The following is a 19527-nucleotide window of genomic DNA, read 5'->3' on the forward strand; positions in this document are numbered from 1 at the left end:
TGTAAGCGCAGTGTCACTACTAGTTCACAAACGTTATGACATTGTTGTAAATATTAACTATAAATCTAAATATTAGTAAGTGTAAGCAGAATTTTACTCTAGTTCACAAGCGTTATGGCATTGTTGTAAAGATTACTTATATATTCTTTATAAATGTTGTCCCCAGACCACCTATAGAGCGTCGCAGTCCCGCCCCCTTTCATGACTATGCCAGGCCCAGGAAATAATAAGCCTATCTCACAGAATTTCCCCGCCCCCCTAAATACGCCCCCTTTCGGGGTTAGTGGTGATAGCGTGACGTCACTCCATAGACGCTACATGTTAACCGAGGTAATTTAAGAAGTCTACAACTTTTGTTTTCTCAAGGTAAGGTTTGTTCTATCTGTTCGACCTGATTTACCATCTTGTTTGCTTCATAATAATATTGGTCTGTCACATTTTTACATTAGAAAATGTACTTAGATTCTCCAGAGAAAAAAACGTGTAAATGCTCATGTTAAAGTCACCACTATTTACCGGAAGTGGGCGTGGAAAGCGGGCTGTGAGATAGGCCTATTCCCAATGCATTTTTCCCATAGACATTCAAAACGTATTTATTTAAAGACCTTATAAGCGTCGTACAAAGCCAACTCGAGTAGTGACAAATCATGACAACAAACACAATATTTTGGACCAAACAAATAATTACAAAGAAGAAAAACAACAAAAAAAGTGTTAACCTGACGTTTTCTTCTTCCTTCTAATTATTTGTTCGGCCCGAAGAATTGTGTTTGTTGTCATGATTTGTCACGACAAGAGTTGGCTTTGTACGACGCTTATAAGGTCTTTAAATAAATACGTTTTGAAATGTTTATGGGAAAAATGCATTGGGAATTATTTCCTGGGCCTGGTCTTTAAATAAATACCTTTTGAAAAGTCTATGAGGAAAATGAACGGAGAATCATTTCCTGGGCCCTGGTAGGGGGCGGGACTGCGACGCTCTATAGGGTTCAGCATTTAGGGCGGGACCCCCTTTTGGTGTTTTAAGCATTATGTTATACTTTGGCTATTGAAAAATAGCAGATCTACAAGCTCATAGCGCGGCACCGAGTGCCGCGCTACGAGCTTGTAGGTCTGCTATTTTTAACTCAAACGTTTAAACTCAAATCTTTGCTTCTGGGGGGCGTCCCTGGGAACAACATTTTCAGATGGGGGTCGGCGGGCCAAATACATATATAATCTTGGGGGTCCTTGACATGAAAACGTTTGAGAAAACTGTCATGATTTAGAAGGCATTTGTAGAATCATTCCCAGGTCGTAATGGGTTAAGATAAGTAAGAAAGACCATGTAAGTAACCATGATAAGTAAGAAAGATCCATGTTCAGTGAAGAGTGGTATAAGCATGCATTAAAGGGATAGTTCAGATTTTTTGAACTTAAGTTGTATGAAATACTTGCCATTAATATAGTGGTTGCAACTGTATTAATTGATTGCCCGAGTCCCATGGTGGGAGTTCTGCTCTTGTTTTGGTCAATATTAAGTAGTTCCGGTCATTTTGTGGGGGGCACTGGGGCCACGCAGTAAAAGTAAATTAATCCACAAAACGAACGTAATTTGTATTGTTGACCTATTTCTAAAATATTAGCGTGACTTTCGTTCAACTTTGACCCCACGATCACATGGAACTATTTTTTGGGCGTAGTGATATGGACACAAAAAACAGTTCTGTGTGATAGAGGGGTAAAAAAATAACGAAAGTTGCACTAATATTTTAGAAATAAGTCAACAATAAAAATGACGTTAGTTTTGTGGATTCATTTACTTTTACTGCGTGGCCCCAGTGCCCCCCACAAAATGACCGGAACTACTTGATATTTCACCAAAACCAGAGCAGAACTCCCACCATGGGACTCGGGCAATCAATTAATACAGTTGCAACCACTAAGTTGCAACTGTAACTTAAGTTCAAAAAATCTGAACTATCCCTTTAAAGTTCTCAGTTGCCACAGCTGATTTCAATCATGAGTCGTGTGGATTCCATATATGTCGGTCAGGTCTAAATCGGATCCAAGGTATGGGTTCAGATGGTTTAATATCCAAGGTACTCTGCCTCCAGACTGTCACTGGCCACGCTGTGGAGCCGATCCTTCGCATATTTAATGTAGCTGTTGATCTCTGAGATCCGCAGTCTGTTCCTCTTCACTTCCTCCTCCTGGATCTGGAATTAAACAGACGAGAAAGAAACCAGTGATACATCTATTCTAAAAGCATATAGACATTGATCGATCCAATACTTTATTAGTATAATAATAATGAATTAAAGGACCACTTCACCACTTTTCAACCTAGCTTCATATAATAGGTCCTCACTAATAATCATGAAAAACAAAATTCTACTCGGTCTGTGTCTCATAGGAGGGCTGTGGGCAGTTCAGAAACCGTCTTCCAGTGACATCATCGATGGGGAATACAAGCTAATAGAAACTGCAGTCTTTCTAGTCCTGAAAAGTTGCAATGCGAAAATGGAAGCCATCGTTCTCACTATAATGGAAATCTAAACATTTTTGTAAAAAAATCTTGTTTAAAAACGAATCTGCCTAATGATGTCACTGGAAGACGGTTTCTAAGCTGCCCACAGCCCTCCTATGAGACACAGACTGAGTAGAAAGAAATCGTGCCATTTTATCATGATTATTAGTGAGGACCTATTATATGAAGATAGGTTGAAAAGTGGTGAAGTGGACCTTTAAGTGTCTGGTGCAACGGGACTGATTGTGGGTAGCTATACTGGGACGTATAAGTTGGGACTTTGATCACCCCGGCTGGGTCACCTGAGTGAGGGGTATGATGTTCGCGAGACCCGAAACCCCCGATGACCTTGGGATACATCACTGAGCATACGTCCCAGGTGCATCCATGTGATGTTTATTTATTTCGTTTTAGTCAAAAATGTGAACCATACAGAGCATACAGTAGATACATATGATGAACACATTAATATGTGTCATCAACAAATACACAAATAGCTATATTTACAGAGGAGGAAAGGGGGAAACGCTGGCAGTGTGTATGATCTCTCATTTCTTATTGGATTTAGTATCCAACTCCACTCATGTGGTGTTATGACGCTTTCTCAAAGGCAAGTTTTGAAAGAAGCCTAGTGGTTCACTGTTCACATCCTTTGCTGATGACAGGACATTCCTAGCGGAATTCCCCAATATGGTGGTAAGTAGCTAGTAGAATGAATATGTTTCCATGTTTGTGCTAAATTCGGTGGCCACCATATCGTCGTAGGGCAGGCACTCCTTCTGGTGTTGTGACTGTGGCTGTCACTCACCTCTGGGATATGAGACCTGCAGGGCCGCTGGGCAATAGATCAATATCATATTGATATGTGACAGATATCGTCTGGGATTTTGGACATTATCTTAATATCATCATATGGCATAAGTGTTGTCTTTCCCTGGTTTTTTGAGTGGTGCAAACCACTCCAACAACTGGCTTTGTTAGTACCCGTGTGTGTGTTTGTGCCTGTACGGGTGAGCATGGTTGCTATGGTTAGTATGTGACGTCACTGACATCACCGACATCACGTCAGAGTGATCTCAAAAAAGCTTATAATCAATCTCTATCGTTATTAGTGGCACCACTCAGTTCACACGGGTGTGATTTTTTATCAACAATAGTCAACTCTCTCTCATTAGCAGGCAACAGTGCAGCACTATCTCTCTCTCTCTCTCTCTCTGTTTCTGGCACAACAGCGCCACTTTTGCCCCTACTGGTACTCATAGTCACACACATTAACACACGGTTAACAACACACATTAACACACGGTTTACACGGACATTGCTGTCCCTTGGAGTGGTTGCACCACTCAAAAATCCACTATAGAGCGTCGCAGTCCCGCCCCCTACCATGGCCCAGGAAATGAATCCTGCAGTGAAGTGTTGCAGTTTGGAAGTGCTCGTTAGATATCACTCAACTGCCCTGCGTAGCACCTGTTTTGAATTTGCACATAATGCAGGAGGCAGCAGGACGTTGCTTCACTGAAAACGAGTGCTTCCAAAATCTGATGGGAAGATGGCCGCGGTCTGCAAATGGTCAATACGGTCCATGCAGCAGCCCTAAAGGTGAGGAGGGGGGGGGGGGTCTTCTCTTCCTACCCGTCTCATGAGCTCTGCCATCCAGGCGTTGACGCGCGTCACCAGCTCATCCTCTCGGTTGTTGATGTGCAGCAGGTGCTTCTCGTTAGAGGCGGACGCCGTGTTGGTCAGGGTGTCTTTGCTCACAAACAGCTGCAATGAGAGGCGGACACCGTGTTGGTCAGGGTGTCTTTGCTCACAAACAGCTGCAATGAGAGGCGGACACCGTGTTGGTCAGGGTGTCTTTGCTCACAAACAGCTGCAATGAGAGGCGGACACCGTGTTGGTCAGGGTGTCTTTGCTCACAAACAGCTGCAATGAGAGGCGGACACCGTGTTGGTCAGGGTGTCTTTGCTCACAAACAGCTGCAATGAGAGGCGGACACCGTGTTGGTCAGGGTGTCTTTGCTCACAAACAGCTGCAATGAACAACAATTATCAATTATTGTTTTACTTAAGTAAAAGCACCAATACTGCAATTTAGAACTACTTTGTTACAAGTAAAAGTACGGAATTGAAAATGTACTTGAGTAAAAGTACAAAAGTATCGGCATCAAAATGTACTTAAAGTACTACAAGTAAAAGTACTCATTGTGCAGAATGTGCCATTTCACAAGTTCAAAATGTGTACAAAATCTATTGAAAATAGCAGATCTACAAGCTCACAATGCGTCGCATTGTGAGCTTGTAGATCGGCTATTTTCAAATGGCCGAAATGAATAGGGTTGAAGTGGTTAATGTATGTTTTCTAATCAAAATTAAAATCTCCAAAAGTAACTAGTAACTAAAGTTTTCAAATAATTGTAGTGAAGTAAAAGTACAAATTTTGGCTCTGAGATAGTAGAGTAGAAGTAAAAGTACTGGAAATTGGAAATACTCAAGTAAAGCACAAATACCTCAAAACTGTACTTAAGTACAGTACTTAAGTAAAAGTACTTAGTTACTTTCCACCACTGTTGAAATGTACGTATGCACCGTCAGCTTGTAGATCTGCCATTTCTGAATAGCCAGCGTATCATTATAAAGTGGTTATGATGATTGTGATGCTGTATTAACACATTTAGCTGGGGCGCCCCTGGAACCCCACCAAGGACCTCTGGAGGCAGTGGCGTGCACAGACATTTAGAGGGGCAGGTGCTCAAGGAAAAAAAGGGCACCTTGTGCAGCGCGTGGAACCAGCCGGTTGCCTAAATAGTGTGAGATTTATAGATTATGGGGACTAAATAATATATTAGCTTTTTATCAAGAATTGATCAATGTCACCATGGTCCACATACTGTACAGTGTACACTGTACAAAAAAAATAAAAATAAAGTTTTTTTTGTTTTTGTTTTCAAAAGGGCACATTGCCAAAAGGGCAGGGGTGTTCTAGCACCCCCTAGTGTCTATCTGTGCACACCACTGTCTGGAGGTCCCGGGACCCCAGAACCCACTGGTCTGCTACGCTGAGAGTGTTAGAAATGGGACCAAATGTAAGTGCTGTAGATAGATTTAATCATACATCTAAGCATTATTGTGTGTTTCTAATGCTTAAAAACATAACATAAAATAGACACCACGACATGTTGCCAAAAGTGTCAGAAAGTTAAGGTATGGCCTGGGCTGGCCAAGCGGTCCAGGCACCTAGGCTGGTAAGCCGGCCTGACATGGTGTCGCTGGTTCGAGTCCCGAGCCCGACGGCCTTTGCTGCGTGTCTTCCCCTCCATCTCTCTCCCCCTTTCCTGTCAAACTACTGTAAATCGATCAATAAAGGCAAAAAATATCTTAAAAAAACAAATTTAACTGATTTTCACATAGCTTGGACATATGCAAATTAGGGGTCCAGAGAGTCTCAACCAGTCCATAAAGGAATAGCCGCATATCTCCCTCAGAGCCTGGACTATGGGTCAGAAGATGAGATAAGTATGTATCATGTGATGACATCACACTGACCATTCTGACTTCATCAGGAAGCTCCTCCGTCAGTGTGTTCTTGGCGACCTTCTCCAGGGTCGCCACGGCGACCTCCGTGACCTCCTTATGGTGGTTGTTCTCGAGGTCACGGCACTGGGCGAAGGTACGGCGAGGTCAAAGAATACCTCTATAAAATTACACAGTGTACACATCGAAAAGCAACACAGCAGACAATAATGCGTTACAAAAATGACTGTACAAAAGGTCTCAGTCATTCAGAAATAGTGTTTGTTCATGCGCTGCATGGTCACTGGGCTCTCACTGACTCCAATGCATTCCACCGAACTTCCGGGTGTAGTTTGGCTGCCATGTGGTGCCACGAATCTGCCGTCTACTCTGGTCTGGAATTGCATGATAGCGAAAATGACGTCGATGACCTTACCTCCTTTCCATATACCTTGCATCGTACCTGGCCTACTGAGTGGCAAAAAAACTACTTTCTGGCCTTGACAGCCCATACCTGTACATCCAAACAGAAAAGTCCTATCTGATTGCATTAACCCATTTTGACCTGACCTCAAAATTAAAAAAAAATCTTCTAAATCCCCCAGTTTTCTGAAATAAATATTTTCACGATTTTTCAAAAATAGCAGACCTACAAGCTTGCTTGTAGATCTGCTATGTTTCAATAGCTAAATTATAACATAATGTTTAAAACACCAAAAGGGGTTCCCGCCCAAAATGGGTTAAACAACGTTAAACTCACTTTGCCACTCGATTTGCCACTCAACTTTAAGCATGTGCATACCGGTTCGTTTGATTGGCTCTGCAAACACGTGTTTCCAGTTCAAATCTGCTGCCGAGCCAATCAAACGACACTATATGGTGAAATGTTCATATATGAAACATTAGACATTAAGGCTGCAGGCTGTGAAGTTGACAAATACAAAGGATATATTCCTTGAGCGGTTTCAGTGAAGCTGCCGACCATGTTAGAGATGTTCCTCTCAAAGTCTTTGATGAGGTCCTGGAACGAACGAACGAATGAATGAATGAATGAATGAACGAACGAACGAACGAAAGAATGAATCTGTAATAGTACCCATGTGCGCGCACACACACACACACACACACACACACACACACACACACACACACACACACACACACACACACACACACACACACACACACACACACACACACACACACACACACACACACACACACCTCCAGCTGGTCCACCAGGTGCATCTCCAGGGTCATGACCGCGTCGCGGAACTGTGTGATGTCATCGTGACACTGCATGATGGTGACTTCCTGGACGTGAGCGTCTGTCACTTCCTGCAGCTCCTGCATCCACTGGAACCAAAGATGGTCTATGTATGAAGATGGGCCGACTTCATTGGAGCCACTACATGGTACACAAAGCCTACAAAATGGTCTCCTAAATATAGTAGGCGTGGTTTGCTTCTCCCCGACCTGGGGGGAGAAGCAAAGAGGCTTCATGACTCCTCTCAAATCTCGCGAGAGACTAGTTTGTTGGCATGTAACGATATATCGTATATCGATATATATCGATAATAATCCCGACGATATGAATCGATTCATTGAAATAAAAATATCGATTTTCCAAAAAAAAAGAGGGGGGCTAGTGTGTGATGTGAAATGTGAGCTTTAGTCATATTCCATCATATTCAAGTGCTTTTGGAGAGAAATGAGAGTCACTTTCAGTAGTAGAGCACTGTAGAGGGGAGCTGTGTGTGTCTGTGTCTGTGCCCAGGTGATGATGGTCGTTGATGCTCATCAAGGAAGGCAATTATGTTTCTGCACTGTCAAAAGTAATGCTACTTCTTTTGCAATGTAGTTAAATAAGAAATGTGAAAAAAGCTCAGGGGGGGAAGATAAATTATATCAAATTAAAAAAAACTGTATTTTTTCTAGAAAATACAGATTTTACACTTGCAACCAAGTGTAAAATGACTTATACTGGATCTCTTGTCCACTAGTCCATCCCTAACATTTAGTTTTATTTGTTGACAAAATTGTCAGCCTATATTTAGTCTTAGTTTTACTCATCGTAGCTTCGTTTTCATTTAGTTTCCATTTAGTTTTCGCCTGTGAAAAAAGTTTTAGTCGACGAAAACAACACTGGTAGGAACATGATACGAGTCTTCAGCTCACCTTTCTCCGGCGCTTCTCAAACTGTGCGACCAGCTGAGCAGCCATCTGCTGGTTCTCTGCCACTGCCTCTTTCAAACCGGCGAAGAAGAGCTGCACCTCGGCCTCTCTCTGCCGCCGCTGAGCCAGGCCCATCTCAAACACCTGAACACACAGCTCCCCCAGCTGGTGCTTAAATGTATAACGGCACCGTTAAGGAAATAATGAACCATGCTTCTGACTTAGTAAATAGTATTTGGAAAAATAAATGCATTATCAACAACCACCACAACAATAGTAGGCCTACAGACTGGTTCATAATCTAACAATCTAATTGTTAGATTATGCAGCCCTACCAATAGTCATTAAGACATGCAAATCCCTTGACTCCTTCAAAACCGCTCTCAAAGGGCACCTATACGGACGGCTGCAATTCGAAACTGGCCCCCGTAGAATCTGAATCCCCTCCCCCCACCACCCACCCCTTTTTCCACTCACTGTATATGTTTCTTTTCCCTTTTTTACCTCCTTTATGATGAATTCCTGTTCTGTTCTTTGGCTATATGTCTATTTGTATGTAAATCTAAATGTTTTGATGATTTGAACATGGTGGACCCTCTTGTAAACAAGTGTAATGGCTTTATTGGGTCGTCCACTGTGCCGGAGATTAGCTGGTAACAGACGGACGGAAGGACGGACGGACACACGGACACACACACACGGACACACACGGACGGAGTGCAAAACATACTCTCTCCCCATGCCTTCGGCCTGGTGGAGACAATAAAACAAAGGATATGTTTGAAACAGATGGTCTATTTCAGACAGGTAGCTGAGTTTCTGTGCTTGTGGGTCGCCTGTGAACATGCCGTCGTACAGATGGGAGCCGTTCAGGAACTCCACGAAGGCTTCCTGACACAAACAACAACAATAGAAAGAAAATGAACACTCAAGTCAGTGGTGGATTAAACTCAACGGCAGTACAGTTGAGTCAATGCATACTCCTGGTCAATTATTATTCAACTACAAGGGAAAGGTTGCACAAGTACTGGAGTATATAGTTGCTTTTTATGTATAGAAAAGATAGATTTGCTGCTGGAACTATTACTACTTTACTGTGTGTTTTGCTCAGGGAAACCTCGGCACACAGACTGGGTGTTCAGTTGAAGACCGCCTATAGATGCAACCCTGGGCGTGTACGCTGTGAAATCCTTAGTTCATGTAAGGGTCTGGGCACACCTAAGATTCCATGCACGGACAGCTGGTGGATGGAAAAGAAGCTCCACCCACGCGGCAGGTTGCCGCGTCGGCCAGATTCCCGGGAAAAGCTTGCCCCCCAGCGCCATTCTGCCGCGTGGGTGGAGCTTCATTTCCATCCACCAGCTGTCTAAAAACCCGGAAATGACGCAAAAGATCACCCCATTCAACTGTTATCACCCGATAATCAAGAAAATGTTCGTATCGTAATCAGCACCTTAATCAATCAATAATCAACATACTGGGAAATCCGGAAGAGAAACTATGGGAGCGTTTGCTTTTTGTGTCACTGATGTCAATGACGGAGGCGCGCCGTGTCTGGTGGCCTTGAGCCACGTGAGGCACCGCCGAGCGAGGCGCTAGCCGAGCGAGTCGCCGTGCCGAGCGTTGCGACGGCCACCAGACCCGACTCAGCGCCGTCCGAGTTACGTCCCGATAGGCAGAGAATAGTAGCCCCTAGTTTCCATGCACCGACAATAGAGTTGGAAATGACACGTTCAGCAGGGGGAGTCCTTGACCAGGCTATGTCTGCACCACACCCTGCATGCGTGCAGTCCGGGGGAATACAGCCAAACACCACAATGTCTAGTATGCCCATATGGCCCTATTGGCCGTATTCCAACGTCCTGATAACGGTTGATTTCGTATATTTAATACAGTGATAACGGGTGAATCGGCTGAAAAGACAGCTTCCTTTGGCCGCGCATGGAAGTTCAAGAAGTGTGCCCAGGCTGTAAGAGAGCCTTATTATTTTGTTGTGTGCTTGTTTCCAGTATACCCTGTGCAGCTGGAGCGCCTCCTCCTGGCTCAGTCTGTCCTCAACAGCCTTTCTGACCTGCAGCTCGTCGTGTTCGGTCTTCTCAACAGCATCCTGATGCTTGGCCAGCGCCTGCTCTTTCTGCATGGATGGACACACACATCATGCACACTATAGGATGTATGTATATAAAACAAGCAGTGGTGGAATCAGTGGTGGAAAAAGTAAAAATTGTTTTACTTAAGTAAATGTACCAATACTGCAATTTAGAACTACTTCGTAAAAGTACGGAATTGAAAATGTACTTGAGTAAAAGTATCGGCATCAAAATGTACTAAAAGTATTCATATTGCAGAATGTCCCATTTCACAAATGTGTAGAAAATCTATTGAAAATAGCCGATCTACAAGCTCTCAATGCGTCACAACGCGATGCATTGTGAGCTTGTAGATCGGCTATTTTCAAATGGCCGAAATGTATAGGGTTGAAGTGGTTAATGTATGTTTTCTAATACAATTTTAAATCGCCAAAGTAACTAGTAACTAAAGTTTTCAAATAATTGTAGTGAAGTAAAAGTAAAAATGTTGGCTCCGAGATGTAGTTGAGTAGAAGTAAAAGTACTGGAAATTGGAAATACTCAAGTAAAGTACAAATACCTCAAAATTTTACTTAAATACAGTACTTCAGTAAAAGTACTTAGTTACTTTCCACCACTGAAAACAATATATATCCATCTCCGTGATTGTACCACTGTTTGGGCATAAACAAGACGTGGAAGGGTGAATTTATAGGTGCCCACTCTTCCTGTATGCGTTCAAGCACACAATACTACAGTTGCTTACAGCAGTGGTTCCCAAAGTGGGGTCCGGGGACCCTCAGGGGGACCTGAGAGAGTTCCAGGGGGCCCCCAGCTAAATGATAGTTTGGAACCAAATGGATGATTATGGGTCTGTAACTCAGAGAGTGTACAAATGGAACCAAAGGGACCCGTTAGGGTCCATTAACATTGTTAACATTGTTTTTACAATATAAATTGTGGGTCCCATGCAGAGATAGAAATGCCATTAAATGGGGGTGCATGTCAAACTGGGTGGTCCTTGAAATTAAACGGGTTGAGAGTCTCTGCTAGAGCCGTAACAATCTTCTCTTATGGGGGGTCCCTGGGCATATCCTTTTAAATGGCGGTCCACGGACTAATATAGTGTCAATTTGGGGGTCCTTGACAGGAAAACGTTTGGGAACCACTGGCTTACGGCGTGCTCATCCAGGAGCCTGTAGTCCAAGTAGGCCAGGTTTGGCATGTATGCAGCGATGAAGGATTTGTAGTCTTCATCTTTACAGATGGGGTTTCCAGCTAGATTGACACAGTGCAGGTCCTTGAATCTTCTGAGGTAGACCACCTTCATGGGGAGAGGAAACATTGTCACGGTATGTATACTGTATATATGTGACTAAATTTGACTGAGGGACTGCCATTGGATTTTTTTGAATTTTCGTTTTTTCATGTCATGTGAAAGCAGGGAATCATAGCTTCAAATTTACATATTGGTTGTTCAGTTTGACCCACCAGTTTTGGAGATATGACTTATAGAGTAATGTCTTGCAGAGAAACAGCAAGTTGAGAAAACAGGCTTGAAAGGTTCACTTCTGTGGACTCTAACATTACACCTAGCTACATGTTTAAGCATTTATTTCATATTTACACGTCGATTTCAACTTTTCTGCCAGTGCTATTAACTCATTTTGGGGAAAAAAATAAGAAAAAATAAGATGGAATTTGCGCGATGGCAGGCTCTCAGTCAAATCTGGTCACATATGCGTCTTTATGGTGTGAAACCTGTGGCACTATCTTCAGAGCATGTAACGTGCATTGTGATACTGTAAAAATAAAATAAAACAATAAAAGAGGAAAAGGAATCCGCTTGGCTCCAATGTGGATCTATTCAATAGATTCACATGTAGGAGCCAAGCCATTCTCTGTTTTAATATTTTTATTGAGTTTTTCAAATAGAGAGAAAAGGATTAAAAATAAGACAAAAACAAAACAAGAAAAGAAAGAGAAAAAAACAACAACAGGGCATGAATTCATTCAGAACGTGTCATTATACATTCCAATATGTTACACTGCTAGAGTACGATAATGAAGAGTAGAAGGCTAAATACTGGTTCAATGTGAGATATGCGCAAGGTGATCTAAATATGGTTGCCATATAACATAGAACTATGACCATAGAGTATATGAAAGGATAGAGACTGATCTGGCGCGAAGCTCCTCCCCCCCCGCTATTCATGTCAGTGGAAGTTGCTCAGTGGCGTTTTGAAGCACGCGGAAGGACCGTCTACTTCCGCCTTTTTTCGATTTGGGCACCAAAATTTGGTGCCCAAAATGCGGAAGTGCAAACGCGATCAACGTTAAAGCCCAGCTGCACGGGGTTTCCTCGTCATACTTCCACGGGTCCACCTGCAGTCCCTCCTCTTACCGCTAGGGCCCGGAGCTTCAACGTTGGAAAGCCTCACTGGCCCCTTGACTATGACTTGTCTGTCATATCATAGCGAATATCATGATAGCCAAGCCATTCTCAAACTGTTCTTTTTTTGCTCAGGGCACGTCCCTGACCCTTGTAAATAACGTTTTCATCCACAGTACCCCTGAATGAAATTGCTATTTTATTATAGCACTTTACATTTATGTCATATGATGGTACGCAAATATGTCAATCTTTCCCAATAAGATAACAATATGTCATGAAGAAAAATAAAAAACAAAAATAGCAGATCTACAAGCTCACAGCGTGTCGCAACACAATTCAAAAAATCAAATGCATCTCAAACTGGGGGATCCTTAAAAAAGTTAAGAATCTGTTTTCAAGTTTGAGCCGATTCGGGGACTAGTGCCCATAAATCAATCCTCCCGTTAGTCCGACCTGTGCTGCGGGTTACACATCACCTGTGCTGCGGGTTACTAATCACCCATGCTGCGGGTTACAAATCACCCCTGGCTTCCTGTGAGGTTTAAGGTTAGGGTTTGGGGATAGTGTTAGAGTTTCGGGAATGATCTCACTCACGTGTTCCAAGTTGTCCAGGAGGTTGTTTCCTACGGACAGGATCTGGAGCCTCCTCAGTGAGTCCATGTTCTCCAGAACACTGATCCTGTTGCTGTACAGACTCAGGTCTTCAAGCTTCACCAGACATTCCAAACCTTCAATCTTCTCTATGCTGTTGAACGACAGATCTTGAAGAGGAGAGAGACGACGTCACAACTCACAACACTCGTTTTTATGGTCTGTTCTTTCCTAAAGCAGTGGTTTTCAACCAGTGGTCCTCGAAGGGGGTTCCAGGTGGTCCCCCCCAGGTAAATGATGGAAAGTTGGTAACCAAATGGACCCTTTTGGATCCATTTAGGCCTGACGTCGAAATCAAAAAAACGTTCACTCTGAAAGAATATATATTCAAAGATTTGTGCCGCATTTTTACGATTTTTCAAAAAATAGCAGACCTACAAGCTCGTAGCGCGCCACTCGGTGGCGCGCTATGAGCTTGTAGATCTGCTATTTTTCAATAGCTAAAGTACAGTATAACATAATGCTTAGTTAAAACACCAAAAGGGGTTCCCGTCCAGAATGGGCTAAAGCAGTGGTTTTCAACCAGTGGTCCTCGAAGGGGGTTCCAGGTGGTCCCCAGGTAAATGATGGAAAGTTGGTAACCAAATGGACCCTTTCGGATCTTTAACTCTTGGGTCCATTTGGTTTCATTTTACACTAGTTAAACATCTGTTTAGTTAATTTCCAAGAAGTCTACATAATTAGAGGATGAAGAAGACTTGTTATTTTGATGAATGTTTGCCTGTTATCTCTCTTAATGGTACCAACAACATCAATACAGCATGGAATTGTGGACAAAATCTTATCCAACCACAACAAAAATATTCTTTAGTTTTGGGTCTGAGAGGCTAAAGGCTCATACATAGTCTGGATTTTTGGTGGTGAGGTGACCACCAAACTTCAACATGACGTCACGAGCCGTGGTGAAGAGCAAACCACCGCCACCACCCCAGCCCTTCTCTCTGTTTTTACTCACCACCACTCAACGTTATTTCAGCTCCGGTGGTCACCTCACCACCGAAAATCCAGACTATGAATGAGCCTTTAATGTCATCAAATGGTGGTCTGTGTGGCTCAAATGCTGAATATCTGCTATTTTTCAATAGCTAAAGCATGACATAATGCTTAAAACACCAAAAGGGGTTCCCGCCCAAAATGGGTTTTAAGGCCCTGGCTGGGACAAGTCTCTTTTAGGGTTTATTGTATAGGAAGGGACAGACTTAAACTGCAGGGTGCGCATATTTGTGCGCTAACCGGTATATCTCCGTATATCACCTTTTTTATGTTTGCAAATTCACCGGCTTCTTCATCATGCAATTAAGTGTCGCGCGACTCGCGCACAAAAGTATAGTAGCAGACAATAGCAGATCTACAAGCTCACAACGCATCGTGCGTTTTTTATTGCCCCTCACTTCACAGGGGAGTGATTTTATATTAAAGTCTAACTCATGTTGATTAGCTTTATTGTTAATGGCATTTAATGTGTGTGTTAGGGACTGTGATGACGTAAGTTTTCCCTTCATTGTCAATGGCAAAAAAACAAACATTGAACTAAAAACGAACATTAAACCTGTATACCTGTATAGGAGGGGCTATAGCGCCCCTCAAAAATAGGCTCTATGCCTATTTGCTCAGACACTATGACGTACAATTCAACATTCATTGTCAATGGGAATTGAATGTTTGTTGACAAAGTTTGTTATTAAAATACACTAAAAGCTGGACATATAGGATGGGCTGGCGCCCCTCAAAAATCACACCTGTGTGAAGTGAGCGGACAATTATATTGAATATTAATATTGTACTGTGTACTGTGCATGTCTTTGATCTTACCGAGCCATGTGAGGTTGGTGAGACATGCCAGTCCCTCTATCTTCTCTACGATGTTGTTGTTCAGCTGCAGTTTGGTCAGAGATGTGAACTGTTGTAGGTGTTCAATCTTCAGGATGTCTGTGTGGACACAGATATCATTCAATAGCAGACAGTGGTCTGTCGGCAGACTCGGCACACATTGGTGGACGGACATTAACAGAGTGCATTTGATTTGAGTATAGTGTCATCACCTTCGGAAATACAGTTGAGGGCAAGCCCTCATTTTCAATGTAGCCAAGGTTACAAATACACAAAATGCAGTCAAAAAAAATACATCAAACACAACATTATAAATCAACACATAGGTATCAAAGGGGGCTTCAGCGCCTGCCCTTTTACCCATCTGTAAAACAACTGCCCCCTCCAGACCACGAATGCAGCATTTACTACATGGTGAAAGAAATGCAAATGACCCTCCGGTCATACCGGAAGGCAGCATTCAGGACAATTGTTTTTTTTCCCCCCGAAGTCTCCTGAACTAATTTGTTTCGAAATCCATGCCGTACACCGCGTCTCCAGTAGATAAAGAAGAGTGCAGGGTTGTGCCCCGACAATAGCTGATCTACAAGCTCGCTTGTAGATCAGCTATTTTCGCTATTTTGGGCCAAAAAGTGCCCTCTTATGGGATTTCAGCCCCTGCCTCTCTAGCACTCTCTGCACGTGCCTGATTGTCCTTCTTTTTTTTTCTTTATAATTTTTATCCCACAATTTTGTAACCCATTTTTCACCCCTGTGTCAATTATCTAATGTGATCCTGGCCTCTACACACCCTCCGCCAACCTATAGTCCCCATATATGGGGGACAACGGACTGAACTCATGCTTCCTTCATGCCTGAGTGTCCAAGTTGCTCCTTTACACCTGACAGGGGGGAGTTTCCCTGGTTGGACGTATAGCGCGTGGAAGGAACACGTTATTCCAACCAGTTCCTTTCCCCAGGCGCCCCGGCTGGCCAGGGGCAGTTTAGAGACCAGGATTACTGCATGTTTTTTGTGAGGGTACCTACCCTAGGGGACACGGGGAGAACATGCAAACTCCACACAGAAAGGCCCTTTCGCCAACCCCGCCTCGGGAATGGGCACTGATGACGCGGAGGAGGAAACACTCCGCCAGCACCCACAGCGGGAGCGGGAATCGAACCCAGGACCTTCTAGCTGTGAGGCGACAGCACTACCAACTGTGTCACCGTGCCCCCCTGATTGTCCTTCTAATCATGCATAATGGGGGGGTATTAGGTTTCGACAGCAAGATGTATTTGTTTCCCGCCCTCACGTTTATATTCCAGTCTGAGGTGAAGGACGTCATTGAAGTGGATGCCCTCTTCCTTGGCTATGCGTCCAGCCTGCTGCTGAGGACCCTGCTCCTCCACTGCCTCCTGCAGTACCCTCTCGTCCACGATAGAGGGCTCTACTGTGCCATATGACCAGCTCATCCTTTCTGCTACACAAGATCAAACAATTCAAGTAAAGAGTAAATTAATCCTAATTAATCAACACACGACCGGGGAAATGGTCAAGCAAATAGAATGGAAAGAAAACAATGAAAGTGCTACAATTAAGGAAAGGAAATTAAAAAAAGAAAACCTCCTCTTGTCAGGTGCAACAACAGCAAGCATGCAACAACAATGTTGTAAACGCAAAAAACAGACATTAGAAAGAAATTAAAGAACATTATCTTGCCAGCAAGTACCAGGCGAGAGTCAGGTAGAAATAAAATACAGTTTTTAGAGCAACAGAATGCTATCTAGTGTATGGTGAATTAGAAAAGTAGCACAGGATGTACTACTTTTCTAATTCACTCTACCCAGTCTTAAAATAATGTGCTGCACATTAATTTAAGAATGTGTTTAGCATAAAAGATTAGTTGTAGTAGGCTTACCAGTGTACCACCGAACTTACCTTCTCTGAGGTCTTAAAAACCCAGCTAGGCGTTGGGAATGGAGTGTATATCGTTGCGTAGCAACAGACGAGCTGCATTCAACACACTCAACACATTTTACTCAGATAGCCTACTAATGTACATTTATACTTGAGTAGGCTATGTTCATTTTTCCAATACTTTATACGTATCTCTCCATTACATATCAGAGACAAATACTTTTACTCGAATTATTTGAAAAACATATAGCTTTCTTTGTAGATTTATATTATTACAAAAACATGCATTAGTGCAACCATAGCCTTTCAAATCTTTCAAAGCAGATTACAATCTTTTTTATACTTGACCTTAATATAAATAGCTTTATAATGTGTTGATTATTGTTATAAAACATTATGAGTAGGCTAAGTATATGATTTCTTATACTTATTTATACAGTCTTATAAGTCAATTTTATAATGTATTATTATGTTGTTACTTGTTAGTATGTTAATAAAGCATTACAGAAATGGGATGACCAAATACTCATTAATAGGAACACGAGATAATGTAAAAAAACAAAAAAGCAAGCATAAAAGAAAACAAACAAACAAACAAACAAACAAACAAACAAACAAACAAACAAACAAACAAACAAACAAACAAACAACTGACTACTCTTTAGAGTTAGACTTTAGAGTTTACTACAACTACTGTAAAGGTTGTGTCGTTGAACGTCCCTTCAGTGCGGTGATTGACAGCGGGCTCTGTCCACACGCATTGCACGGCCCACTACATTCCCACCAATAGCAGTGCTCTGGGGGCGGGTCTTGGCGCTAAGGCGTCACAGTGCTGCTTCAAGGCTTTGCTGTCATCATTATTCCGAGTAGAGAGAGAGAAAGAGAGAGCTGAGACAGTGTTGTTGTTATTGTTGTCAAAGATGGAGTTCTTACTGGGCAACCCGTACAGCACCCCTGTGGGACAGTCTATAGGTAAGAAACTACACTTATATTATCATATTATGGACATTATAATGACCATGTCAGCGTTGAATTGATGTCACGTCACGTTATTTCTTACTGGAGGAGCTTGTGAACTACTGTACTGTATTAGCATCAGTCGAAAGGAGTGAGTGGACACTAGTGGAGACTTCGGTCAAGCTAGCAAGAAGAAGATGAGGAGAGACTGGAGTCAGTGTGGTGTGGAGCCCAGGGCGTCCTCCTCTAATACCTCCCCTCTCTCTCTGTCGCTCTCACCTTGTTAAAAAACAGAAAAGCTCCAGTCTAGAAGTATAGGAACCGAGCCTGGCCATCAGGTGTATGGGGGGAAAGGAAGGCTTTACGTCAGGGATAGCAACGGCCGGTACCGGGCGGTCCCTTTTCTTATGGGCCCTGGAGGATCGAGGAAGTCCGCGATGATGAGGGGAATGGGATGGATGGATGACTCGATCGTCCCTTCTAACTTTGTTGTGAAATATGAATGACTTTCATCTTGGTATGACGTTACTAAATCAAACTAGATTAAATTATGGGCTATTGCTGAACTGTACTGTACTGTACTATTATAATTAGCATTATGGAGTGTTCTGTCACGTCAGCTAGCTGGCCAGACGTCAGTTCAGTGTCAGCTGCATCATCATCCATCCATCCATCCATCCATCCATCCACATGAAGTTCTTAGTTCTGTTGGGAAGTACCAAGTGGCTTATTTTATTTTATTTGTTTTTCCTTTTATAGCAAGTTTGCTGATGCTGAGGAAACTGGATGAGTAAATCTAATCTATAGCCTATTTATTTATGGCCTGCAAGGTCTTCTTTTATAGCACTGTTTGAAATCAACCAAATTAACAGGTGTCCCTGTTTTTGGCACGTCATACAAGACAACATTTTAAGAAAATTATTCACATATCTTTCCAACCCCCCCCCCCCCCCCCCCCCCCCTAACTGGCTTGGCGAAGATGTTCCAACATCATGATGCACTGTGGTCCCTTTTCCACCGGTTGGTTCCGTTCGGTTCAGTTCTTTTTGGTTCTTAAGTCCATGAGCCAGAGCTCCAAAATTGGAACGTTAATTATGAATTGAGTGTGCAAAACCATACCTATATTAGATTGTTATCACCATGACACTTCCCCAGTTGAGTACTTACACAAAGACAATTGATTTATTGTACTACAAATTTTACATTTTTAAATATGAAAATGAGGCATTATGTAGGAGAATATGCAAAATAAATATGAAAAAGCTACTACTGTGGAAGGGTTATCATGTATTAATTAGCTTGTATTGATCCTATAAACAATTTAATATTGGTCTAGTTTTTCCCCACCAATTTTGGAGCTCTGGCTCATGGACTAAGAACCAAAAGGAACTGAACCGGTGGAAAGGGGGTCACTGTGTCTGCTGCATCAGTGCATCTAACATCTGAACCTTGTGGTTGTGGCTGTCGAACTGCTCGTAGCCATCCTGTGACCTCAGACGCCCCCCCCCCCCCCCCCCCCCCCCCCCCCTTTT

At 42.9% G+C, this 19527-nt stretch overlaps 2 protein-coding genes across 2 annotated transcripts in view; one reads left to right on the top strand and one right to left on the bottom strand.

Moving 5' to 3' along the window:
* LOC306937254 (dynein regulatory complex subunit 3-like) overlaps positions 1 to 16593 on the bottom strand; it is a gene marked incomplete at its 5' end in the record, with an annotated part of 47727 nt that extends 31134 nt beyond the window's left edge. The window contains 12 exons of the mRNA XM_079520921.1: positions 2091 to 2198; positions 4145 to 4329; positions 4434 to 4488; positions 6055 to 6168; positions 7246 to 7377; positions 8200 to 8367; positions 9022 to 9087; positions 10211 to 10330; positions 11443 to 11589; positions 13255 to 13421; positions 15124 to 15240; positions 16434 to 16593. Of these exons, the coding sequence (XP_079377047.1) occupies positions 2091 to 2198; positions 4145 to 4329; positions 4434 to 4488; positions 6055 to 6168; positions 7246 to 7377; positions 8200 to 8367; positions 9022 to 9087; positions 10211 to 10330; positions 11443 to 11589; positions 13255 to 13421; positions 15124 to 15240; positions 16434 to 16593 (1539 nt within the window). The remainder of the gene's footprint in view (positions 1 to 2090; positions 2199 to 4144; positions 4330 to 4433; positions 4489 to 6054; positions 6169 to 7245; positions 7378 to 8199; positions 8368 to 9021; positions 9088 to 10210; positions 10331 to 11442; positions 11590 to 13254; positions 13422 to 15123; positions 15241 to 16433) is intronic.
* A 1326-nt stretch (positions 16594 to 17919) lies between these two features.
* tom1l2a (target of myb1 like 2 membrane trafficking protein a) overlaps positions 17920 to 19527 on the top strand; it is an 87163-nt gene continuing 85555 nt past the window's right edge. The window contains 1 exon segment of the mRNA XM_079521358.1: positions 17920 to 18010. Within this exon segment, the coding sequence (XP_079377484.1) occupies positions 17959 to 18010 (52 nt within the window). The 5' untranslated portion in view covers positions 17920 to 17958.

The sequence above is a fragment of the Electrona antarctica genome (assembly GCF_951216825.1).
Source record: "Electrona antarctica genome assembly, chromosome: 14".
In the NCBI taxonomy this organism is placed as follows: Eukaryota; Metazoa; Chordata; class Actinopteri; order Myctophiformes; family Myctophidae; genus Electrona; species Electrona antarctica.